The sequence below is a fragment of the Podarcis muralis genome, chromosome 7 (genome assembly GCF_964188315.1).
Source record: "Podarcis muralis chromosome 7, rPodMur119.hap1.1, whole genome shotgun sequence".
In the NCBI taxonomy this organism is placed as follows: domain Eukaryota; kingdom Metazoa; phylum Chordata; class Lepidosauria; order Squamata; family Lacertidae; genus Podarcis; species Podarcis muralis.
In genome coordinates this window covers 56,429,659-56,451,317 of record NC_135661.1, presented here as the reverse complement: position 1 = coordinate 56,451,317, position 21,659 = coordinate 56,429,659, and the positions used below count along the sequence as shown (strand labels likewise).

Below are 21,659 nucleotides of genomic sequence, written 5' to 3'. Positions count from 1 at the left end.
ACTCTGCACATGCTTTGGGAGCATGGATGTATTCTCATTTAATGCACGGGGCCGTTTTCAGTCTGCACTGAACATGCCTTGCGTTGGCTGGGCATCGACCATGAATTTATTCCCACTAGATGCGTGGGAGGGCGGAGAACGCAGCGCACCCTGCCCTGGTTCCAGAGCAATTCACATTGATTCTTACATTTAAGGAGTCGGAGGGCTGACAGAGCCAGCACCCGGGGGTCATTTTAGATCCTGTAATCTTACGGGGAAAGGGATTGGGGGCTCTTCCCTTCCTCCGGCACTTGAGGGCCTCCTCTCTCAATCTCCTTTCGTGAAGCTCCCAAGCCCTGCTGGCCCCACTGCACTCTGCACATGCTCGGCATTCGGCGCTCTCCTTTCGCAAGTCTGAAAAAGCCCGATCAGTGACGAGCGAACACGCGCGGGGATCGAGTGCCCCCGGAGGGGGAAACACCCACCCAGACGCCGCCGCCGCCGCTGCCACCTCCGCGGCCGCCGACGAGTCATCCTTTCCCCAGCAGCTAGGGACCTTGTTCCACTCCCTGCAGACGAGAAGAAGCGCGTAAGAGGAAAGTCCAGCCCCGGGACGCGCGGAGAAGCAGCAGCAGCAGCAGCCCTAGCGCAAGGAGACGCGCCAGAGCAGGTGGGCCGCGGCTGCTGGAGACGCCTCTTTCTCCCTTCGAAGGGGCGGGCAGGCGGGCGGCTTCCCTAAGCCGAAGAGCGCCGCGCCCAGCGTCTCCTCCGCCTCCTCCGTGCACCCTTTGCGAGGCGCCTCGCAGGCGGGCAGCAGGTGAGCCGGTTGAAGGGGGCGCGCGCTGGACGTCGGGGACGGGCTGTGTGCGCGCTTACTCGCTGGGGTTCCGCGCTCGCCTTCTGTCAGGCTTAGGATCGGGCTGCCCGGTGCGTCTGTTTCAGTGGGGTAAGTGCGCGCGAGCCCCTAATTGCGTGCATTGCAGTTAATTATTCTCAACTCCCCCTCTTTAAATTAATTCTCAGCCCCCCCTCTTTAATTATTCTCTTTAAATGGAAATAGCAATCGCGGAGCAAACCGAGCAGGGGAGGGGGGGGGGTTTGGCGTGCTTGATTCGCCCCCACCCCACGCCACCGCTGTGCTTTGCAGCCGAAGAGAAGCCTTCAAATCCCGGTGGAAACGGAGAAAGGGGGGGTGGCATGTTGAATTTCTCTCCAGGTCACACCCACCTTGCCCTTGCCTGTGCTTGCATAAGAAAAGCCGTTCAGTTTAATTGCACGCAGCCGTGTAATGATTAAGCCGTGCCCAAGTCTGTTTTGATCCCAGAGCACCTTTCGCCACGCGAAACCTGGGGAATTCATTGTTCTTTAGGAGGCTGCGCTATGCTTTGAGCAGCCTGATCCTGTGCTTGTTGTCTTGGGTTCCGTCGGGTTTGTTCCCCAAATCAGCGTGGATTAGGATTGCAGCCTCGCCACTGCGACCGTAAAGTCTCTGGGATTTGGGTTGATTTTAATTTCTGGTTTACCTTCGGTTAAGGGTGGTAGGCATCTTGGAATGTCGTGGGCAGGATCCAGCCAAAGTAGGGCTTTGAAAGCCTCGTTTGGAAGTTGAAGAGGTGTGAGTGTTTTAAACGTTGAAGTCCTAGGCATGCTTTAGTTCATAGAATTACATAGAGTTGGAAGGGGACCCCCAAAGGACATCTAGTACAACCCACTGCAATACAGGAGTCACAGCTCAAGAAGCCCTGACAGATGGCCAACCAACCTTGGAAAATGTCCAGTGAAGGAGAGTTCACCTTTTGAGGGAGTCTGTTTCCCTGTCAAACAGCTCTTACCACCAGACACTTCTTCCCATTGTTGGGAGCCTGCCACACTAAATACTCTGGGGATTATTGCAGAGTGAAAATGAATAGGATTATGGTGCATTTCTCGCCCTTCAAAAAGAAATGTCGTTTCAAAATGTTTAAATACTTGGGGTGGACCATGTCCTTATCAGTATTCACCAGCCAGACAACGAATGCAAACTGGTTTCCATAGCTACACTAGGGAAGGACCAATCACCTTGTGATGTGGTGGTCAGAACAGGAACTCATTCATGCCTCAGCCTAAAGACTGTAAGTAGCCTCATGGCCAATTTCATTGTGAAATCTGTAGTCTATTTTTATATTTTAGTGGGTATGTTAGGGACTTTCTTTTCTTCGTTTTATACAGTTGCGGCATCTCCTGTTTTCTACCGTTCTAATCCTTTGTAAACTGCTTTGGGTCTTTTTAACAACAGCAGCAGCAGCAGCAAATTAATCGGGATTCAAACAAATAGTAATAACTTAAGACAGCCCTCAAGGTGGAGCAGGGTGAATTTCTAAATAGATAAGTAAAATAAATGGGGGTGGGAACCTGAATAGGATTATTCAGTCCTATGGAGGTAGTTGCTTCAATTTCAGCTCAGAACTGCTCTTTGTTTGGGTGTGTGAGAAGCCAGTCATGGCGTTATGAAGCAGGGAGACGAAAGGAACCCCCCCCCACAGACCCCCCTCAATGTATACACTTGCTCTCCTCAGTTGATTAATGCAAAATTCATGTGTGTGAGTCTCTCCCCCCCCCCCCCCCAATCCAATTTTCAATTCTTAATCACAAGCACGGCATACAATCCCCACTGGGCTCATAACCTGCATTGTGCAGCTGAGGTTCGGGCGTTCTCCGCCAAAGCGCCGGCAATTGTTCATACGGTGCCGGGAAATGAGCTACAGAGAGATATTTGACTGTTTTACTTTAGCAGTGGGGAAAGTGACTGATGATATGCGTAATAAAGGGAGAGTAAATGGGGTGGGGAGGTAGGAAGACCCTGAATCCAGATCAGAGACCCTGGGTAACCAATTGCTACAGTTACAGGTAGGTAGCTGTGTGGGTCTGCCGTAGTCAAAACAAAATTTAAAAAATCCTTCCAGTAGCACCTTGGAGACCAATTAAGTTTGTTATTGGTATGAGCTTTCGTGTGCATGCACACGAAAGCTCATACCGATAGCAAACTTAGTTGGTCTCTAAGGGGCTACTGGAAGGAATTGCTACAGTATATGCCTCCCAAAGGACACCCCCCCCCATCTGGTGGTCTATCCAGCATGTAACATTTGCCGTGTTGGGCTGTGTTTGCTCCTTACATTCAAAATATGTACCGTATTTTTCACACTATAAGACACACTTTTCCCCTCCTAAAAAGTAAGAGGAAATGTGTGTGCTTCTTATGGAGTGAATGCAGGCTGCGCAGTTATCTCAGAAGCCAGAACAGCAAGAGGGATCGCTGCGCAGCGATCCCACTTGTTGTTCTAGCTTCTGGCTTAGCTGCATGAAGCCTCTTCAGGGCAGCGGGGAGCCTTCATCCCTCTGCCCTGAAGAGGCTTTGCACGGCTATCCCAGAAGCCAGAACGGCGAGAGGGATCAATCCCTCTTGCTGTTCTGGCTTCTGGGATTCAGAATATTTTTTCTTTCTTGTTTTCCTCCTCCAAAAAGTAGGTGCGTCTTATGGTCTGCTTCTTCTTATAGTAGTAGAGCGAAAAATACGGTATCTTGGGAGCTGTAGTTTACCCTTCACACAGTTGCCGTTCCCAGTGCCCTTAGCGAACTGCAGCTCCCAAGATTCTTTAGGAGAAATCACATGCTTTAAATGTTTGTTATGCAGGCAGCCTTAGATATATAGTACAGTAATTTGCAAAATCAGAATGGCAGAGTTGGGAGGGATCCCAAACTTCATCTAGTCCAACCCTCTGCAGTGCTGGAATCATAGGTAAGGAATCTCTGACAGATGGCCACCCAGCGTCTGCTTAAAAACCTCCCATTCCAACCAGCTGTCTTGGCAAGAGGGCCACATCTCAAGTCCAGAGTCTGAGGCCATGCTATTCTGGTTAGCTGGTGCAGTGTAGTGTATTGGTTAGAGTCTTTAACTACTGCATCCACACACTTAGGGCTGCATACACACCATACATTAAAAACCCATTACTTCCCACAAACAATCCCGGGAACTGTAGTTCACCTCTCACAGAGCTACACTTCCTAGCACCCATAGCAAACTACATTTCCCAGGATTCTTTGGGGGGAAATAAATGTGCTTTAGGTGTTTGCACACAGCCTTAGACACAGAAAAAAATCCTTCCAGTAGCACCTTAAAGACCAACTAAGTTAGTTCTTGGTATGAGCTTTCGTGTGCATGCACACTTCTTCAGATACACTCCTTAGATACAGGTTATGCTTAATGACCGGAGTGTGGTGAATGTTGACATTTGTGTCTTGTGAGTCCTAGATGAACACTAGAAGTTCTGCAGACAGAGAGGTGGTTCCTTGCTGCTCGATCATAACAGTGATTTTAAGCTGACAATATTTAGGTCACCTGAGTATCTATGAGTTTTCAAACATTTACAAAGACTGTTTTGTGGCTGTCAGCTTTCACCACCATGTGTGAGAGAGACAAGCACACACACACTGTGGTGCATTCTAAGGACTGGATTAGATGTGATGAGAGCAGACCCCTGAGTCAGAATTTGGTCAATGCTGATTCTTTTTGAAGGGGGTGGGAGTGGATGAGGGCTTGCAAAGCACAGCTTGGTTGAACGCAGGGGCAGCTAAACTCCTTGCCTGCATCACCCCCTCCCTCCAAAAAATCTGGTTTCCACCTGGTTGAGCTCCATAATTGAAAATAATGTTTCGGTGGAGAAAAGTTATTTCAGCTCCGCTCAACTCTCCCCCTTTCATCCACTGGTGCTGTGCTTAAAGTCCCTCTTTCCCTTCTACTTTTATAGGTATTTGCCATAACTGACCTGGGTCATGCTCCCAGCACCTCTAATTATGCCCTCTTTCATACATTACATTGGGCAAACTATGCTTCCCCAAATGGGTACCTGCCGCTTGATACCTGAGTTCATTTGGCATCCTCCGTGATGTGTATTGCATGTGTGATGTGGACCTCAGTTATGGCACTGTTAAAATGCACAATTCTGTGTACCAACTAGGGGCTGTGCCCCTGCTCCCTTCCCTCAACAACTCCTCTACCCCCACTTGCCAGCCCCCCTAACCTTTGCTCCCCCTTCCCTCTCCCTTCCATGGTAACCCATTGACCTTCCTCATCTCACCTCATGCTGCTGCTGCCACTACCACCATGGATTTCAAGGCAGCTGCCTGATGCAGGAGTGAGAAAGCCACCAAATCAGGTGCCTCTGAGCATTAACAGAGTGCAGGAGGGAACGGCTTGAAAGGCATGAAGGATAGATAGAAGCCTTCTTCCTCTTAGACCTTCTGCGAAGGGATGTGGTGGCAGGAAGTCCAGGTGAGCTGCAGAGAAGCCCCCTCCCCACACCTTTTAGACCTTTTCCTGTGAGAAGGAAGAAAGTGGGACAGCCCAGGTGAGCTGTGCAGAGCCTCTCCCCTTTAAATCTTCTCCTGTGAGGAAGATGGAAGCGGCCAAGGTGAGCTGCGGAGGAAGAGTGGTGGCAGGTAGGGACAGCTCCTCAGCAGCCATCCTGATCATAGGAGAGGGCTAAAATGATGGTGTCAGTGAGCTGGGTGGGTTTCTGAGGAACTGCCCCGGCATGTTGCAACTCTTCCTCTGTGGCTCACCTTGGCTGACTGCCACTGCCCTCCAACAATGGCCCAGCAACTCTTTGAAGGTTGTCATCATGCTGCATTTCACAGTGCCACCTATCTGTAGCCAAGCAAACTGCAGCATGATGACACTCTTACATTTTTTATTATATAGTAAGAGAAGATAGTCAACTGCCAAGCTTTATAGGAAGGAGAGAAGCTTTTAGCCTTTCTGAGTTGGTCAAGCTGGGCCTGGGTTGTACCACTTCAGGCTGCAGGTGGGGCAGGTATATGATGACATGCACCTCGGTACAAAAAGCATTCACTTCATGTAGAAAATTGGCACCTTCTCTCTGCCATCTTATTCCTGTATGTGCAGGGAGGCGGGCGGGAGGGAGGAGGAGCATTCCTAGAGTTGGCCATCTCACTGAGAACTGGAACATAGCTTGACTGCATCACTGAAAGCTATAATTTATGAAACATGGGCCAGTGCTCCCTCTTGTTGCAGAGGGATGAGATCCTCCAGCAGGAGACCTGACTGTTTGATGTTGGGCCTTTCCTGTTCCTGTCATGAGGAGTTTCAGTACCTTCCCTAACTTTTGTGCCCTCTAGATGGCACTGGGTCATGCTGGCTGGGGCTTCTAGGAGTTGTAGTCCAAAACAACTGGGAAATACAGCTGGCAACTGGCAGCCCATGAACTCAGTCTGGCCCCTTGAGAGATATTTCATTGATGTGCATCTTCAAACACAGCGGGTGGAGGAAGAGGTGGACAAGAGTGGAAGAGGGACTTTTTGCTCCATCTTCCTTAACCCAAGTCTGTTTCCTTGCTGACTTGTGCACTGAAAGGTTTCCCTTCGTCACTGCGGCCAGTGGGTTGAGTGGCTGACCTTTGCCTTTTCCAAGCAGCAGACGTTGACCATAGTGGGTGCCAACCTCATTGTCTGTGTGACACAAGGCATGATGTCAGCCTCATCCTCCCACACAGTGTTATGTTCCGCTCCTCAGGAATGTCTCCTGAAGTTCTGGTTTGACAAGTCCAGCACTGCATTTGGCTCAGGAGAAGCTCCCACACAAGTGTACCCTGAAGTGGCTGACATGGAGTGGGAAATGGAGCAGGGTCCATCAGCCTCCCCTTTCATTGCCTTTAGATATGACGAGAACTGTGGTCTGTGTTCCTTTGGAAGAAGAATAGTCCCATTCGTTCCCAGAAATTGGACATTGAAGTTGGTCTCCTGTTGGTTGGTTCTTGTTGGTTCTTGTGTCTCTCCCCTGCAGTTTTAACCCTCTGTTTGTAGTTATTGCCTCTGATTTTGGCGAGAGCCTGCTTTACTTTTTTTGTTCATTTTGCTATTCTCAGACAGCGTGTTAGCAAGATCATTCTTCACGCAGCTGAGATGTGGCTTCCTTCTAATGCAAGATGGTTCAATGCACTTTGTTTCCGACTCCTAGATGCTTTCACGAGAGTGACGTGTTGGGCTTGGTGACACGGCATTTCTGTGATGTTTTTCTGTGACGCTAACAGAAAGTGTCACTTTGTTTCCTAGCAGAGCAATTTGTCACCCCAAACAAGGAGTCCATTCCCCTCAGCCCTGGGATAATGATTCATTGGCAAGGCAAAAGGTTGCCAAAATATTAAAGGATTAGCATAATAATTTCCCAGCAGCATGTTGGACAAGATTTGCTAGTGCATTGTGAGAACCAAATTTAATTAATAGATCATATCCAACCAAATTCCCCATGCCCAGAAGAGGCTGCCAACTGCACCCCTGTATGGTTTGTTGGTGTGGCTTTGCCTCCTCCCGTTCAGCACTCACCAGGTGCCAAGAATGACTTGGAGCATTCAGTAACGGCCACAAAGAGGCAACAGAATTAGTCCTAGGAGGCTGCCTCCTGTACCTCTGAGAACTGCTGTTCCGATCTTGCTCCAATTGAAGGAGATGCTTCTTTTGAGTTGCAAATAAACACAGGTCCTTGGCTCCTTCGAAAGCAGACAGCCATTATATTTTAAAAGTTAGAACTTTTTGGGTGTCTGAGTGGAGCCTGTCTGCAACTACAATTAAATAGCAGAAGTGTACTCTCTGCTATTTAAAAGTTTGGCAAAGACTAGGTCACGGCTTGATCAGCCTGGGATGGGAGCCAGTACCATGTCTGAGATGTGTGGTATCCACTGTGTGGTATTACTGATCTAAGTAGCTTCTTTCAGCATGGACCAGCCCTCCCCCAGCTGTTACCTTCCAGATGTTTTGGACTACAACTCCCATGCTGGGGGAGGTATCTGCTTGGAGAAGTCTGCTGTTACTGGTAGAAATAATTTCAACAAGAATTAGCACTTATTAGTATCTAATGAATTGTGTTGCCCTTTGCTGTGAGCCTTCATTGTGGGCTGAATATTATAATTATGTCAGTTGTCTGTAGCAAATAAATAAACAACCATAATCAGATATAATCAGATGCAGCAGAAAGGCCCTGCTGGATAAGGGCAAAGGGACCCCATGATGTCCGGCACCCTGTTCTCACAGTGTGGACAACCAGACACACCAAAGGAGAAGCCTGTGAGCAGGACTTGAGGGCAACAGCTTGTGAAGGACAGCCACTGGCTTCCTCTGACAGTGGAAGGAGAACATTGCCATGGCAGCCAGTAGCTACTGGTTGCCTTATCCTTCATGAAGTGAGCTGGCACCCTAGAATTCCTGCATTGCAGGGGGTTGGACTAGATGACCCTTTGGGTCCCTTCCAACTCTACAATTCTATGATTACATGCTGTGCAAGTAACCCCGCTTCTGTCTTGGTGCCTGGCAGGAAGAAAAGAGCAGTGCTCAGTTGGAGATTACGCCAATAAGTTCCTTTCTCCCAGCTGCAGTGGAGCCCTCCTGTCTGTCCTGTCTGCAGTTTCATTCTTCCTTTCTCATCTTTGTGAGAAAGGGGGGGGGGGTGCTTGCAGAGAGAGGAGCTAAGGAGCGAAACACAGTGACAGGCCTCCTCTTCATTTGCAGTTAGTCTGAAGAGGGGATTTTCCTCTGGGCGTTCAGTCCGAGGTGAGGGAAGCAGTTCCTGCTGGGATTCCCTTTCCTGCTCCCCCCCCCACTGCCGCCACTGCCACTTTTCCTTTGTATCTGGTCTCCCAAGAGGGCATCCTGCCCGAGGCACTTGAGCACTTCCTTGCTGCTGCTTCCCTTCCGAAGGCTGTCAGAGAGGGCAAGTTGACAGGAGCCCAAGAGCTGCACATGCAGCCTTCCTCACCTCACAGCTGCTGGGCAGCCACCCGTGCAGCGTGGTTTGGAGTGGGACTGGGAGCAGTGACTGCTAGTTGAGGCAGCTGGGGAATAGGGGAGGCTGTGTGGTTGTTTTCTAAAATAGCTCTCCATCTAGAACCCAAACATCGAAAAACCACTTGATCTAAAAACAAACACAGCTGCAACTTTGACACGAGAGGAAGGCACAGTCTCATATCTGTTTAGCACAGGGCTGAATGTGGCCCTCCGGGAATCTCTGTCTGGCCCTTGGGATTCTCTGTAGGCCAGACTTTGCTTTTCACTCTCCTTGAGTGCTTTTGCAGCCATAAAGGTGTCCCTTTGGGTTTTGTCTGCATTCAGGTAGTCTCCTCACATCTCTCTCCCTGCCTCCCCCCAACTCCCCAATTTATTCTCCCCCCCCCCCATCACTTGCATGCACACACTAGCACAGGCAGGCCCCACAGCTCTTGCACAGAATAGGCTGTGGCTGCAAAATGTTACATATTTGGTTGTGATCCAGGTTTTCAGCGAGTGCTTTGAAGGGAGAGGAGGGGGTGGGGAGGTCGGGATGCAGCAAGGCTGCAAACAGCCATAGGGTGGGAGGGTCGCAAGAAGCCTCTCCTCCACACAGTCCTGCTAAACCGTGTGGGGATTCAAACCCAGGTCTCCCAGGTCCTAGTCCAACACTCTAACCACTACACCACCACTGGCCTACTGTTCCGTTTCAATTTTCTGTGAATCTCAGGGAGGGGGGATCCCATGCCCTCCCACATGCCTGGGAGATAAACCTGGATGCACGTCTTTTGGGGCTGCATTCTTGGGCAAGTCATGTGACTTGCACGAGAGCATGGCGCCCTAAAACACATGTCTTTCAGGGCCATGCTCTTGTGGGAGCCAAAACGGGACATCCCAGGAGCCAACTGGAAGCCAGGGTGTCTTCTGTAATTTCTAGGATGTTTCGTTTAAAATGGGCCAGTTGAGGGGTATGGGATCCTCAGGTCCAAATGCCACCTTCCAGGCCTCTCTGTCAGAATTCCACCCAGAATTCTACACACCTCACCAGCCCTACTTCACTGCCTCCCACCTAGTCTTTGCCTGGCTGGAATATGTCCCTGAATTCTGACGATGCTTCTTGCTTGGCCTGGAAGGAAGAGAGGAAGAGCTCTCTCTCTCTGTGTGTGTAGGTGTGTGTAGAAACTAACTACTACACAAGGGTAGAATTAAAAATAATTGGTCTACCCGCCTCTGGCATGTGGCCCTCAGAATGTTGCCCAGAAGGGAGTGTGGCTCTCGGGCTGAGAAATGATTCCCAATCCTTGGCTGTATCTCTCGCCCTCTCTCCTAAAAGGGTGCCTGGAGCATTCCCCAGGTGGGTTTTTCCACAGGGAATGGCCACGCAGGATGCAGTTGCCAGCTTCCCAGCTGCCCCTCAGAGCAGCTGTCATGTGGCAAGAGCCTATGACTGTGGTCACCCAGCAAGATGAGCAACATTTGGCAGGGAGGGTGGCCCAAGTCCTGCTTGCCTTGTGGGCAAACCAGTTGTGGCCACTCCTTGGTGCAAATTGTGCACAGGTGTCTTCAAAAGTTCACAGTCTTCTATTATAACGCTGTGCGTGCGAATCCATTTATCCTGAAGGAGGAGTGAGGGCCGAAACAGGCGGAAAATCAAGTGAATGGCAGAAGGTAGGGACTCCCCCCCCCCCCCGCCTTTTCTTCAGAAGCAGAATTTCACACTGAATATGGTATGGATTGCAAAGCATGCTGTGGGGTCCTGAGACCCGTGGCTTTCATTTACAGCAGAAGAACGGCTGGAGAAGTTAGGAAGAACAGGCAGAGCATTCATGCCAAATTCCCTTAATTCTGTGTGCTTTTGTGACTGCTCTGCAGCTGAAGCAGAAGAATGATGGAGATCCAAAAGTATGGTGGGCAGCCTCACTTTTTATCTTTCAACACAGAATCTCTCATTTAAATTGAACCTCTGAATTTTTCGTTAGGAGGGAACCTGCCCTGCCCTCGTTCTTCTTACAGCAGGATTCTGTCAGTCCGGAAAGTTATTTGGCTAGGGAGGGGAGTTAAGTTGTCTTCAAGCTGGGTATGGGTGTGCGGGAGGTTCCTTGACATACGTTTTCTTTTATAAAGAGAGTTTCAAGGTGGGTAAGGGAGAAAATGCAGTTGGAAACGGGGTGGTGGGAGTTGCAGTCCAGAATATCTGGTAGGCAGCAGGGTGGGGAAGTCTGCATTCATGGGCTCCTCCTTCAGCAATGGGCACTTCACTTTATTTCATTTGTTGGATTTGTCTTCTGCTGTTCAAACTCAAGGCAGTATATACCGTATTTTTTGCTCTATAAGACTCACTTTTTTCCTTCCTGAAAAGTAAGGGGGGATGTGTGTGCGTCTTATGGAGCGAATGCAGGCTGCGCAGCTATCCCAGAAGCCAGAACAGCAAGAGGGATTGCTGCTTTCACCGTGCAGCAATCCCTCTTGCTGTTCTGGCTTCTGAGATTCAGAATATTTTTTTTCTTGTTTTCCTCCTCCAAAAACTAGTTGCGTCCTGTGGTCTGGTGCGTCTTATAGAGTGAAAAATACGGTAATATAAAGGCACAAAATAGTACCAAAAAATTCCACAAAGCCAGCAATCTCAAACAAATACCAGAAAGCAAAATACTGAATTATCAAATTGCTCTCTGTTAGGTGAAGGAGAGCAAGGGGAATCTGACAGGGACAGGCTTGTCATGCTTCAGCACTAAGAGATGAGGAGAAGCTGCATTTGCCCCAAATTCCTGAGGGTTCTGGGTACTGGCATGTCTGCGGAAGCTGATTCCCTCTGGTTTTGTTGGGTTGATCCTCTTGTAATGGATGTCATTGATCCTACAGATTTGCCCCTTCCTGGTGCCTGTCCAGCTCCTCCGTGTAACTCTGCCTGGGATCTCACAACAGAGAGCAATTTGATAGTTTGATGCCCCATGCAAGCAGACAGTTCCTCTGACCACCTCTCCACTGGGACAGTTCAATTTTCTCTGGAAATTGCAGCACTTATAGCCCCAAACCCTAGAAGCGAATCAAAAGAGAATTATGGGGAGGAATGAGTGGGGGACCAGGGATGGGCAAACTTGTCCATTTTGGTTCTCTCTGTTTCCTAATATTAAGCCCAGTTCTCCACATTTCTGCAGCAGTTTGCTTGTTTTTTAAAACATGAAAATTCACCACCCTTTTAGTGCTAATTTATCCTCATATTTGTAGCAGTCTTTCCCTAATATAATGCATTTTTGTATGCTGTTTTCACTGATAATGTGTGTTTTCATGCACATCTCCCCTAACGCTTGCATTGCAATATTAGTAGACATTTGAATTTCCAAGGATATTTGCATTTCCGTTCAAATTAGGTGGTTCCTAGTTTAAATGCAAACATGGTCGGATTCCTCCTCCCACCCTCATGGGCATCCTGGCCGGCCCCTGGGGCTTCCTGGGGATTTACCTGCTGTTTCCAGAGTATTACATCATGGGAGGACAGCTCATAGGGACAGGAAGGTGGGGGAGGCAGGGTGCCATTTGCAGCGGCATTCCCCTTGCTTATCTAATCCCCCTGGGGAGCACTCAGTTCTCTCTCTGATGAAGCAGAGACTTCTTTTTATAATGTCCTATTGTTCTCTTCAGCACCGCCCCTTGAAGTAAGGGGCTGGCTGGTGTGCCTTCTAAATATACCCCAAGGCCTGCTTGGAACAGCCTGCTTAGGGTGGAGATAAGGCTGTTTGTTCTGCGTCCGTTCCAGGATGTGTGGCTGCAGAAAATAAAGAAATGGCCAAGGAGGAAGCCATGCCTGACCTTCTGAGATAAGACTGCTCCCGCCACAAGTGTGTGCCTGCGCTTCTGCTGCCAGGGTGAGTTTTGACGCATATTGGTCTGGATGCTGTTTGGTTTCTAAGAACAGGAAAGCTTCTAGAAACCACAGCGAACTGGCTGGCACAAGATATGGTGTCCTCCTATGACAGCTGCCAATGGTCTAGCTTGTGTGGTATGGCCCCAGAGGAGAGTGGCACTGGAGCAAATCTGCTAGCTGCCAGAAGGAGCCTGTTCCAAGAGCTTGGGTACACACGATTTTCATATACAGTGGTACCTCTGGTTATGTACTTGATTCGTTCTGGAGGTCTGCTCTTAACCTGAAACTGTTCTTAACCTGAAGCACCACTTTAGCTAATGGGACTCCTGCTGCTGCCGCTGGGCCGCTGGAGCACAATTTCTGTTCTCATCCTGAAGCAAAGTTCTTAACCCGAGGTACTATTTCTGGGTTAGCGGAGTCTGTAACCTGAAGCGTACATGCAGAACACTTGGAACCGAACCCCTGTGTAAGATGTGGCCATATTATGCTTCCTCCTGCCTGCTGTCCTACCAGGAGCAGTGAGCATGTTTTGACTTTCTTTCTGTGGCTTTGTCCCATTGATGCAGGAGGTTAACCCCTTCCCTGCCTTGGTGACTCACAAGGATGGAGCCTTCCTCTCCCTGCCCATCTCAGGCCAGAGTTCTCTTCCACACACACAACCTGCCCCTTTGGGCTGTTTCTTGTGGTTCTCCCCCATTGCGCCTTGCCCACAGGCTCCCTCCTGAGCATGGTTGGCCCAGGACACTTGGCTACCTGAAGGGGAGCCGCGAGAAAGACCACCCACTCAGCTCAGGCTGGTGCTTTGAATGGCCTTGCTTGGTTCCTCCCCTTGTTTTCTTCTGCATCTCAGGACCAGCTGTCTTGGAGCCCTGGCTTGGTTTTTGCACCCATCATGGATACACATTGCCTCCCACAGCCTTCCCCAACTTGATGCCATTCAGATACTGTTGGACTATGGATCCAATCAGTGCTGGCTGTGGCTGGTGGGAGTTGCAGTCCACAACTTCTGGAGGGCATCAGGTTTGGGAAGGCAAGCATACTTCAGCAGGGCAAGTATAAAAGAAAGAAAAAAGTTGTTACAGGAATGATAGACCCTGCATGAAATCATTACACTTGAAAAGAGTCTAATTGAGTTTGGCTGGCAGGCAGTGCCCTGATTGCAGAGATCGACTCAAGTCCTATTTTATCCTGACTAAACTGCAAAGACTAGTTAGTGCAGAAAAGTCCTCTTATCTGCCAAACTCTTGCCTCTTCTCCCCACCCACCTCTTTTCTCTCTTCATTTGACATTTCTGTCTCCGAATTTATGCTTTTCTTCTGGGTGAGGAGGAGCTGTTTGCTCCAGTTTCAACAGGAGTTGCTGGCTTGGGCCTTATTTGGAAGGCCAGGGATGCAGAAGGGATTAACACTGAGTCTTTGCACCATGAGCTCAGCTAGGTAGGTGCAAGCAGAGTGAATGCAAGGCTGGTTGGAGACAGGCAGAGGCAGAGGGTGGGGGAGAAGAGAAGCTTGTTCAAGGCCTTAGCCAGAACTTCGCTTACCTGCACTAATGAGCGTCATCTACCCCAACCTGCTTCTCTTTTTCACCATGTTGAAGGAGAAGTAAAACTGGGTACTCTGTACACCACCTGAACTCCTGTAGGATGCACAGCCCAAGAGATTATTTTCCAGCTCTTCTGGGGCTGGAGCTTTCGGGTGTCTCCCCAGATTCTTAACCATTTTCTCTCATTGCTCATACATTCCACCTTCCATTGAAGTAGACCCTCAGTTCTTCTGGAGAGGACTATCCCGACTTCTGAAACATATCGTGGGTGGCCTTCTTGGTGTCGCTGGACTCCTAGCAGCCTGCATGACCAGTGATCAGGGATGACAGGAGTTGGTAGGCCTTCTGGAGGGCCTCAGGATCCTCATCTCTGCTGAACTTGGTGCAGGGCCAGCCTCACTACTGCCGGTGTTGTGGTCATGTGGCTTGCTCTCAGCCCCCGATTTTACCTTGCTGGTGTGTAAATAGGAGCAGAAGAAGCTGCTTCCTCCAGAGTTGTACAGAGCATTGGCCTGTCTGCAAGAGAGGGGTGCTTTGTTCCACAGAGCTGTGGCTTTCTTCTTCTGAAAGCTGAGTAATGCAGTCCTGCATGCTGACTCCTGTAGAGAGTCACCGCTACATTGGCAGAAGCACTCAAGCTGCTGATGCCATTTCTTGCATGAACCTCTTCCTTCCCATGGAGATTCACTAGAGTTCAGGGGTGCTAACTTGAATGAAATATTGTGGGGGGCCAGGTAAGCCCCGCCCTGCATAATTGATCACATGATACAGGGCACAGACCATTTGAATGGGAATGCCCATCAACTTTGTGGGGCCGAGCCCCCTCAGATATTTTATTGTGGGGGCCAAAGTCCCCATGGCCCCTGGTGGTTGACTCCTATGCTAGAGTTCAAACCTTCCTCTCTTCAGGAAGCTCTGAGAGAAGACCTTCTCTTTAGTCCTAGCTAAGAATAGTTGCCCCACTTGAATGTAAGAAATCTGATTTATGTTTAGTCAGTCTTTTGTTCCCTCTGACTCAATGTTGTCTACACCAGGGGTGGGAAACCTCTGGTTCTCCAAGCATTCTGGGGCTCCCAACTCCCACCTGCCCCAGCCAGCATGGCCAGTGGTTAGCGATGATGGAGGTTGTGGTCCAGGAGCATCAGGAGGACCATAGGTTTCCCATCCCTGGTCCAGAAGAACATTGTTTTTTGGCCTGTTTCTTCAGCCGTGCTCCCTTGGTTTCTATTTCAGGTCACTTACAGGAAAAAGGACTGAGATAGCTGTCAAGGGGTACATGCCAAAATTCTGTGTCCAGAGTTTGCAATTCCAGGACTTACCTTAGAACAAGAAGTTAGTAAACATTCTCCTCTGGAGTTGCCCAATTGCCTGCTGATAACAAGATCTCTTCTCCTGAGATAGGAGAAGAGAATCACTTGCAAGGAGAGCAGCAGTGGGGCAGGCATCCAGCCCTCCTCATGTGCTTGCAGTATTGGCACACATCCTGCAACTGTGAGGGATCACTTAAGTGGCCTTCTTGTATGTGCATTTTGAGCAATTATGGGGGGGGGCACATGTAGTAATGTATGTAGCAATTATGCCTGGTTGTTTTAAATCATCACTCAGTGCTTAATGCCACAGATGTGCCTACAGGGTCCCCTGGATTAAATTGTCACAGTTTTGGTTAATTCTTCTTGATTTTTATTTATATTATTTTGTTACGCTCAGTTAATTAGTTAACTAATTAAACAGAATTTGTGTACGACTGAATGGTGAAAAACCTCTAAGCAGTTTACATAAAATGAAATATACATTAAAATTATCAATAAAAGTTCATAGCAAGTTAATCTCCCCCCAAGAAATATCAGTGGTGATGATGATGATATAATATAATTTTATTATTTATACCCGCTACTCTGGGTGACTTACAGCATATCTAAAAACATAATAAAAACATCAAGCCTTAAAAACTTCCCTCAACAGGGCTGCCTTCAGATGTCTTCTAAAAGTCAGATAGTTGTTTCTTTCCTTGACATCTGATGAGAGGGCATTCCACAAGGAGGGTGCCACTACCAAGAAGACTCTCCACCTGGTTCTCTGTAACTTCACTTCTCACAGTGAGGGAACCAGCAGAAGACCCTTGGAGGAGAACCTCAGTGTCTGGGCTGAACGATGGGGGTGGAGACGCTCCTTCAGGTATACTGGGCTGAGGCCGTTTAGGGCTTTAAAGGCCAGCACCAAATAAAATCAAAAGTTTAAAAATATTCATTATAAAATAATACATGAAAATATATGCCAACTTTACATATCTCTAGGTGTGCTTGCCTAAACCAAAATAGTTTTTAGTCGGGGTGAAAGCTGCACAGCCTTTTCCACCCCATTTGTCGCCTGCAAAAGTCTCATTTGTTTGCCCCCACTTTAGTACTGATGGGGAAACCCCAGCTTCTTTTTGATGTGGTTTTCACATGTTGAAATCTGTCTCTTGAGATCATTACATTGCTGGAAAGCCCTGAGAGGGGACTCCTGTTCTTCCTCAGCACCCTTCTTCCTTCCAACCTTTGGGTTTTGTGATCCATCATGGGGCATTTAGTATGTGCCCCAAATTCAAATGGCAAGTGAGCCCATGTGATTTAGACAGCCGTGGGAAAGAAGTGGGGGAAATGGGGAAACCAGCCTCGTGACTGAAGCGTTATCGCCTGCAACCCGGTTGTGGGCACCTTTTTGACAGGGCAGCGCTTGCAAGTGAGAAGAAGGATTTCCAAACAACAGCATGAAGAGAGGGCATGTGAGTTCTGACAGTTAAGAGAGGGGTTTCCAAACAGCAGCAAGAAGTGAGGGCACCTGACTTCTTGCTTGTGGAATCCTATGAACTTGAATGGATCCCCACTTGTTAAAATAAGTTGTTCCTGTTGGCTAATCTTTCCATATATAATTTTGTCAACCTATGCTCAGTATCTTTATTTCTTATTTATGGCACAGTGTTTCTAGAGTGAAACATAATTGAAAGGGCAGGGTCTCTGCCGCGCAGGTGCTACTGTCTGAATTTTTGAGTGAGGAACAGGCTATGGAAGGGAGGTCAACAGACTCTGAGGTTATCAGCGGAAGAACGCAGTTGCATAAGTGGATAAAAATCAAAGATGAACCCAAAAACCTCTAAAGAGGGGCGAAGGGAAGCGGACAGTTGGGTCCAAGCTGGTGATCCACACAAGTTTGCTATTTATAGCTCTGTGAGGAATTGAGGGGCCTGTGCTTACAAACTGATGCTTAAGCAGACATCAGGATAGACAGGATGCAGTACCGAGGGAGGCAGGGATGAGACTGTGAAATCCCGCTACAGTCAAACCTTGGTTGTCAAACATAACCGTTCCGGAAGCCTGTTCGGCTTCCAAAATGTTCGACAACCGAGATTCGGCTTCCAATTGGTTGCAGGAGCTTCCTGCACTCAAGCAGAAGCTGCATTGTACATTTGATTTCTGAAAAACGTTCAAAAACCGGAGCATTTACTTCCAGGTTATCAGTGTTTGGGAGCCAAAACGTTCCAAAACGGAGGTGTATTTGGGGTTGTTGGGTTCTTAATGTCTTAAGTAGAGAGGAAAGTGCTGTTGACTCTTTAGAAAGCCACGTGCACACCTAATAACTGGCAAGTTGAGGAAACTTCTATTTTGGTCTTGATCAGAGAAAGTGAAGAGCCCAACCAAGAAGCTGGCAAGTGATATGAGTTTGCATTAACCATGGTTTCCCTTGGTGCACGTGTGACATGAGATTAATCTTGCAAAGGGAGCAGGGTTCACTTCAGGGACAGGATGCGGGAGGGAGGGAGCGCACATCTCCAAGACTGACTCCCAGTTTGCTGATGCGCTTGGCAAGGTGCCAGCATTGCACCTCCACTGGTCCCACAAATGAACTACATCTGGGTGGGAACAGTGCTCCAGGATGATTAGAAGATATACAATGAGCTTCTGATATGTTGCATGAGTGAACAGTTAAAAGACCAAGTTTTGCTTAGCAAAAAAGTGATGGTGCATTCTGAGTCACTAATGTCTAAAGTTTCACTGACATGCTTTCATATCAAATGATTTGCATTCATTGATGGCAGCAGAGGCTTGGGAAATTCCTGCTGCCAACATTGCAGCAGCAAGAAAATTTCCCACACCCACAAATACTCCATTTTTATGTGCCAATCAAAGTGAGAATGTCTTCTGAAATTTATGAAAAATGTGAAGTTTCATTCTGATACTGGGGTAGGGAAAGCAAGCAATAGGCTGCATTCATTACTAACATCTAGCCAATTTCTATACAGGCTCTATCACCTTGTGAAACAATGTTATGTATGATCTGCTTTTAGTTTTGCCCACAAACACCATTTTGAAGGTTGCTGTATTGAACAATGCCCCTGTTTCTCATCAAGTCAGTATTGCAAGGAGTTTATTATTCTGACGAAGTTATCTTGGCCTTAATGAATGAGAAAGCAATCCAGCCAGATTGCTTTATGATGTGCAGGGGGGTTGTACTTAATGGCCCTTGGGGGACATTTTCAACTCCATAATTCTATGATTCCCTACCAGGGATCTCAAGAAACCAAAGCTGTTGCAGTCCAGCAGACACAGATAATACAGAGAGGGGTTCTTGTGGCTTCATCCTCCATCTCTAAAGCATCCTTCTTCTGAATATCTGTCAAGAAATTACGAAAGCTTTTCTCCCGGTTGTTGACAATTACATGCAGAATAATCCTTATGGAATGGTTTCATCAACTCCTTAGTAAGCATATTTGCACATGACGTACTTCTTGATGCACGGACACAGTGTGAGATGGTCACACATCCCAGATATGTGGTGAATAAATAGAAAGAATCGAGTGGATCCAAACTCTTGCACCAATTTAAATTACCACGCTAGCACCAGGGGGGGCCAAAGACTGGGTGAAATGGAAGGTTAGAGAACAGAGGACATCACACACCTCATGCAAACATTTGTCCGCACTGTTCCAAACCTGTGCTGAAAGTCTAGTATTGACCAAGTCTAGTACTACTGAATGCAGTTGTTTGTTTATTTCAGGGAATGTGTGTTTTCCCCGAGTGTCAAATTGAAACATCACGTTTCCCATCAAACTGGGTACACATTTTTGCTTTAGTTATCTTCTGTGACATAATCTGTAAACCTTGGGATGGCTCAACCGTTGGTTACATAACATTTCCCAGACCTGCACATCCCCTTTGGTTGATTCCCACAGGAAACTGGAAGCTTGCCAGCAAGGAGCTGAATCTTAATCTCAGATGGGGGTGGATTTGGTTTGGATTTGCATTTTAATGTGAATCTACCTAATTTGCACTTCCTGAAACAATTCAGAAACCAAAACACTGCAATGTTTCATATTTGCACTTCTTTGAATTTTGTGGCGCAGGCCTCCAGCCAAAAGTGTGTACGAGAATGCATGTATTGATGCATTATATTAGGCAAAACTGTATATAAAAATCAATTTTAGGAGAAATGTGATGTAAGATGCTGACAAACTTTTGTGAAGACTTATTTTTTATAACAACAACAGCATATTTATTCCCCACCCATCTGGCTGGGTTTCCCCAGCCACTCTGGGCGGCTCCCAATAGAATATTAAAAACACGATAAATACATCAAACATTAAAAACTTCCCTAAACAGAGCTGCCCTCTCATGTTTTCTAAAAGTCAGGTAGTTGTTTATTTCATTGACATCTGTTGGGAGGGCGTTCCACAGGGCGGGTGCCACTACCGAGAAGGCCCTCTGCCTGGTTTCCTGTAACCTCACTTTTCGCAGAAGGCCCTCAGCGCTGGACCTCAGTGTCCGGGCTGAACGATGGGGGTGGTGACACTTCTTCAGGTATACCGGGCCAAGGCTGTTTAGGGCTTTAAAAAGCACAAACTGCTGCAGAAATGTAGAGAGCTGAATTTGAGGTTGGAAACATAAGCAACTGCACGAAAGCTGGTTTGACAGATCTGTCCACCTTAACTCTCAGCATGTTAACCACTGCTGTATATTTGCACCCCAGGAAGCCGTAGAGTCTTTGATCACACCTGTCTGCATTGCAAACGGGGTCAGGGTGGAGATTGTGGGGCAGAATGGGAGGGGGAGGCAGCCCCAAGGAACAGTGTACAAATCTCATTCCCATTGCACTGATGTTGTCATTCCATGCACAGTATGTATGGTTGACTCAGACTGGAACCAGACAGATTTCTATTTATTTGTAAAAGCTGCCTACAGCTTCCGTAAACTTACTGCTGGTGTCTGGTGGGGCTAATGGAAGGATGCCCTTTGACAGTGGGTGGGGAGTTGAAACGTGGTCTCCTGGTTCCAAGTTATTCCAAGACTGGGCATGGTTGACATGTTATGAAAGAAGCTGAAGTGTGTTTTTGGAAGGGAAAAACTCACCTCTTGGATGCATCCCTCAGTCTGAGGTTCTCAGCATGAGAAGGACTGCGCTGATGGAGCAGAGTTGAGGAGCCTCCAGCCCTATGAACTGAAGGGAGCCCCTGGGAGCAGTATGGAACTGTGCCAGAATTTCCAACCTGGTGATTTCCAGATGTTTTGAACTACAGCTCCCAGTAACCCCCACCCAGCACAGCTGTGCTAGCTGAGGCTAATGGGGGTTGTAGTCCAAAACATCTGGAGGGAACTGGGTTGGGGAAGGCTAAACTATACTGACAGCGTAATTCTTTATATGCCTCCTCAGAAGCAAAGTTGTGTTGAGGTTCAGTGAGAGGAAAGTTGGTGTACCTGAGGAAAAGCCCTGTGGAACTCAGTGGATCCCATTTCTGTGGTGACATGTTTAGGATTTCAGGGTCAGTTCATAAAATTAACCCTCTGCATGCATTAAACACGCATCTATATTATAGTGCCACACACCCCTGCTTCCATGGAAACGTTAAGCACCCAGTGTCAGTGGGGATTGAAAGCACTTAACTGCAGATTGTGTGAATGAAGCTACCAAGAGCATCATTTTAAAAGGGTGTAGGTAATTCCAGAACCCAGAACTCTTTACAATGTTCCCTTCCCTTTGCAGACTCGGGACAATGAGTTTTTAACTACCACGATTGCTGGCACTTCCAGCTGGGCTGAGGAAGACAAGAGTGTTCATGGAGAAGCTTGAGGGGAGCCCTCTGTCGTTGTAAGACCTTGACTGTGAAATAAGCTCTTCAGAATCGCTCAGAATGCTGTTCTTCTTGTTGCCTCTCCTCTTCCAGTCCCAAGGTAATGTATATGTCTTGTTACTACTATTCATGGAACAATCAGGCCGCACCCCCTGTCTTCACAGTAAAATGGTTCCCTGCATTTACCACCTTGTGTCAGGGTTCCTTCTGGGATTCTGAGGCTTCTTCCAATGCTGCTATTTTGGAGGTGGGGGGTTCAATCACATCCCAGCAAATTCAGGTTGTGTCAGTTAAAAATAGATAAGGGACTCTGGGGCAACAAACTTGCTCCCTCCACCAAATCAGGTGTGGGTTTTTTTGTGA

At 48.0% G+C, this 21,659-nt stretch overlaps 1 protein-coding gene across 8 annotated transcripts in view; it reads left to right on the top strand.

The window, feature by feature from the left end:
• The first annotated feature begins 254 nt into the window (after positions 1–254).
• ADGRG1 (adhesion G protein-coupled receptor G1) overlaps positions 255–21,659 on the top strand; it is a 40,795-nt gene continuing 19,390 nt past the window's right edge. For 2 of the 8 annotated variants that reach the window (XR_013393673.1, XM_028739288.2), the window contains exons 1-3: positions 657–925; positions 12,545–12,653; positions 21,209–21,396. Coding sequence is in view for 7 of the 8 variants with exons in the window: in XM_028739288.2 (XP_028595121.2) it covers positions 21,357–21,396 (40 nt within the window). In the remaining variant the exon portion in view is untranslated. The other 6 variants (XM_077931821.1, XM_028739286.2, XM_028739289.2 and 3 more) reach the window with 6 other exon arrangements.